Raw genomic sequence first — 2,925 nt, 5'->3', positions numbered from 1 at the left:
GACCCATTTTAAAAATTAATAAACTTCAAAACGTATAAAGTTTTTCTTGTCGCAATATACTTCCACATGTGCACCATTTGTTCCTCTAGGCGATACTTTGTCTCCTTCCAGGTGTTATTCAGCATCTCAGGAGTCACGTTCATTATTGCATCGATTATTCTGTAGCGAAGATTCACGATATCACGCACAGGTGTCGAATATACCTGATCTTTCACGACCCTCCTTCCCCAAGAACAAATTCAACGGGGTTATGTCAGAGGAATGTGGGGCCGTCGTTTTGGTCCATCTCTACCAATCCATCTGTCTGAGAATGTGTTATTCAGGAATGGGCGTCAAGACTCCAGGTGTTGGAGATATTGTTGAAAAATAACACGTGGCAAACTTTCTAGTTGAGGGACAACAAGCAGCTGGAGTTATTTAGTCCTAGTCACAGCTTTTTCAACAAAGAAAAATGGCCCGATAATTCTATCAAGCCATACCACACATTAATCTTTGGGCTGTCACGTTTGTGCTCGTATGGGTATTATGTCGATTGAAATGATCGGAAACATGGACCATAGTCTAGTCTGTAAACAAAACTTTTGCCAGGTATTCATCATCCTGATCTATCCGATCGAGGACTTCCACTGCAAAATTAGTGTGCCTTTGTCTATCATCTGGTTCGAGGGCCTGCAGCAATTGCAATTTGTTGGCGTGCAAACGATTTCGTTTGTGTAAAATTTTGTTCACTGTGCTTTTTGGTAAGTTAAGTTCAAGGGAAGCACAACGAACGGAATTTTTTGGGTTTCTAAGAAACGCCTTTTGCACACGATCAACTGTTGTATCAGATACGCTTGGACGTTCAGCTCCATTTTGTGGCAGAGGACTTCGACCCCATGAATCAACGCATTCAAAATCCAAGCATGCTAAATACTAGGCCACGACCAGTCGTAACAGAAATAGACGTGTTAATAAACTTAATATGTTGTGTTATGCACTAAATGGGATATCGTGCGCAAAATATCATACAGTGGCACAAAAATATGCATATATCAGTGAATTCGCATATTGAAGAATTTAGAGACTCGACGAAACTAAAAATATTGGCCGTAACGCACCGATGGTCCAAAAATGCTCATATTAGATTATCCTGCTGGTTTTCAGTGACTTTAGCTGCTGTCTTAAAATATACATTATACGTTTTTCAGGGAGTAATATTAGTTTCTGTTGTCGGTAATTTCATCGGAATGTTTCAATTATTTTGTTTTATGTTATTTGGTTTAGAATAATATAACTTCTGTTAATTGATTTATCTCTTTTAAAAGCATTACTTCAACAGCTGCGAGTATTGGAGCTGCAGGTATACCACAAGCTGGACTAGTTACCTTGGTAATAGTTCTTAATGCCATTGGCCTACCAGCGGAAGACGCCACTTTTATTCTTATCGTTGATTGGTTATTGTAAGTATATACTTAAGATAAAAGCGAAACAAAAAAAAACGTCTCTAGACTTCAAATATCACTACTATAAATAGCGATTTACTAAGGTAACTCTGCTTATACTTCTATAACATTCTAACATTACGTTTGAACAAAGTATGAATTTCAAGTACTGATTTATGTCATCAAATAGCATAACATTTAAGAAAAACAAGGGAGCTGTTGATCCTAGGTTGTCCCATCCAAAAATCAAAGCCAGCCCTTATCAATCAAACATTCATAAAAAAATAATTCTTACTCAATATAAATACACTTAAATTTACTGCGTCCCACACATCTGAAGGTAATCCATTCCAAAAGCCAACAACACTGTTAGAACAATGAAACTGACTTAACTGAAGATGACTTCTACTCTGGTCCTATCATTTTCACCATTAACTTAGAAAAACGATGATGCATCGATACTGTCAATTCTCTTAACAATTTTAATTATCTCATTCAGATCTCTTCTAATCCATTTTTTCTAGAATCATAACATGACAACTTTCCATCCGAGGTACCATCTCAGTAGCCCTCCTCTCAACCCTTTTCAACAATTCAATGTCCTTTCCCTAAGGTAAGAAGCCCAAATGTGGCCTATACCAAGGAGATAATTGGGGGTTCACAACAATCCCAAAACTCTAAAAAAACCGGTATTTTATGTTGCTTTTTTAAATAAACACTTGGCTTCCATGTAAATGACTTAAAATCTTTGTGGAGAAGAAAAGAAAAGATCTACTTTTTATTTACTATTCTTATTTATCAAAATGGTACAAAGGTCACTATTTCTAATCCTTTTGACCATTCTGATATATTAAGAAGTAAATAAAATCAATATTTTGCCATTTATTGATTGCTCTATAGTTTATGAGAAATAATGTTGCCATAACTCAAGTTAAAAAACCTTATTTACTAAAAACAAATTATTGATCTGTCATAAGAACTTACTACATTTTTTTTTATATACAGAGATCGCTTCAGAACAGCAATCAACGTTCTTGGAGACTCTTTTGGTGCAGGAATAGTAGCTCATCTCAGCAAGGATGATCTTAATAGGCTGGATGAGGAATCGAAACATAATCACCATTTGAGTAAACAAAGCATCTTAACTAGAGATAGCGAAATCACTCCCATGTAAAATCATTGGTTATTTTAAGCGTCCCTCGTGTCAAATCGTTATCTACTTTAAGGAGTTCTGTAAAGTCATTGGTTATTTTAAGCACCCCCGTGTCAAATCGTTGGCTACTTTAAGGAGTTCTGTAAAGTCATTGGTTATTATAAGCGTCCCACATATAAAATCGTTGACTGCTTTAAAGAATTTCGACGACCAAAACGTCTTCGACTACATACAGGGGTTGGACAAAATAATGGAAACACCTTGGAAAATCAACAAAATATATTTTAATATGGTGTAGGTCCACCTTTTGAGGCAATTACAGCCTCAATTCTCCGAGGTATTGATTCATAT

The 2,925-nt window shown here is 36.1% G+C and overlaps 1 protein-coding gene across 1 annotated transcript in view; it reads left to right on the top strand.

The window, feature by feature from the left end:
* Positions 1-2,799, top strand: part of LOC106465478 (excitatory amino acid transporter 3-like) — a 45,259-nt gene extending 42,460 nt beyond the window's left edge. Inside the window, exons 8-9 of the mRNA XM_022393386.1 lie at positions 1,305-1,439; positions 2,427-2,799. Of these exons, the coding sequence (XP_022249094.1) occupies positions 1,305-1,439; positions 2,427-2,595 (304 nt within the window). The 3' untranslated portion in view covers positions 2,596-2,799. The remainder of the gene's footprint in view (positions 1-1,304; positions 1,440-2,426) is intronic.
* The last annotated feature ends 126 nt before the right edge of the window (positions 2,800-2,925 follow it).

This window comes from Limulus polyphemus, unplaced genomic scaffold, assembly GCF_000517525.1.
Source record: "Limulus polyphemus unplaced genomic scaffold, Limulus_polyphemus-2.1.2 Scaffold1957, whole genome shotgun sequence".
In the NCBI taxonomy this organism is placed as follows: Eukaryota; Metazoa; Arthropoda; class Merostomata; order Xiphosura; family Limulidae; genus Limulus; species Limulus polyphemus.
This window is presented reverse-complemented; position numbering and strand designations above follow the sequence as displayed.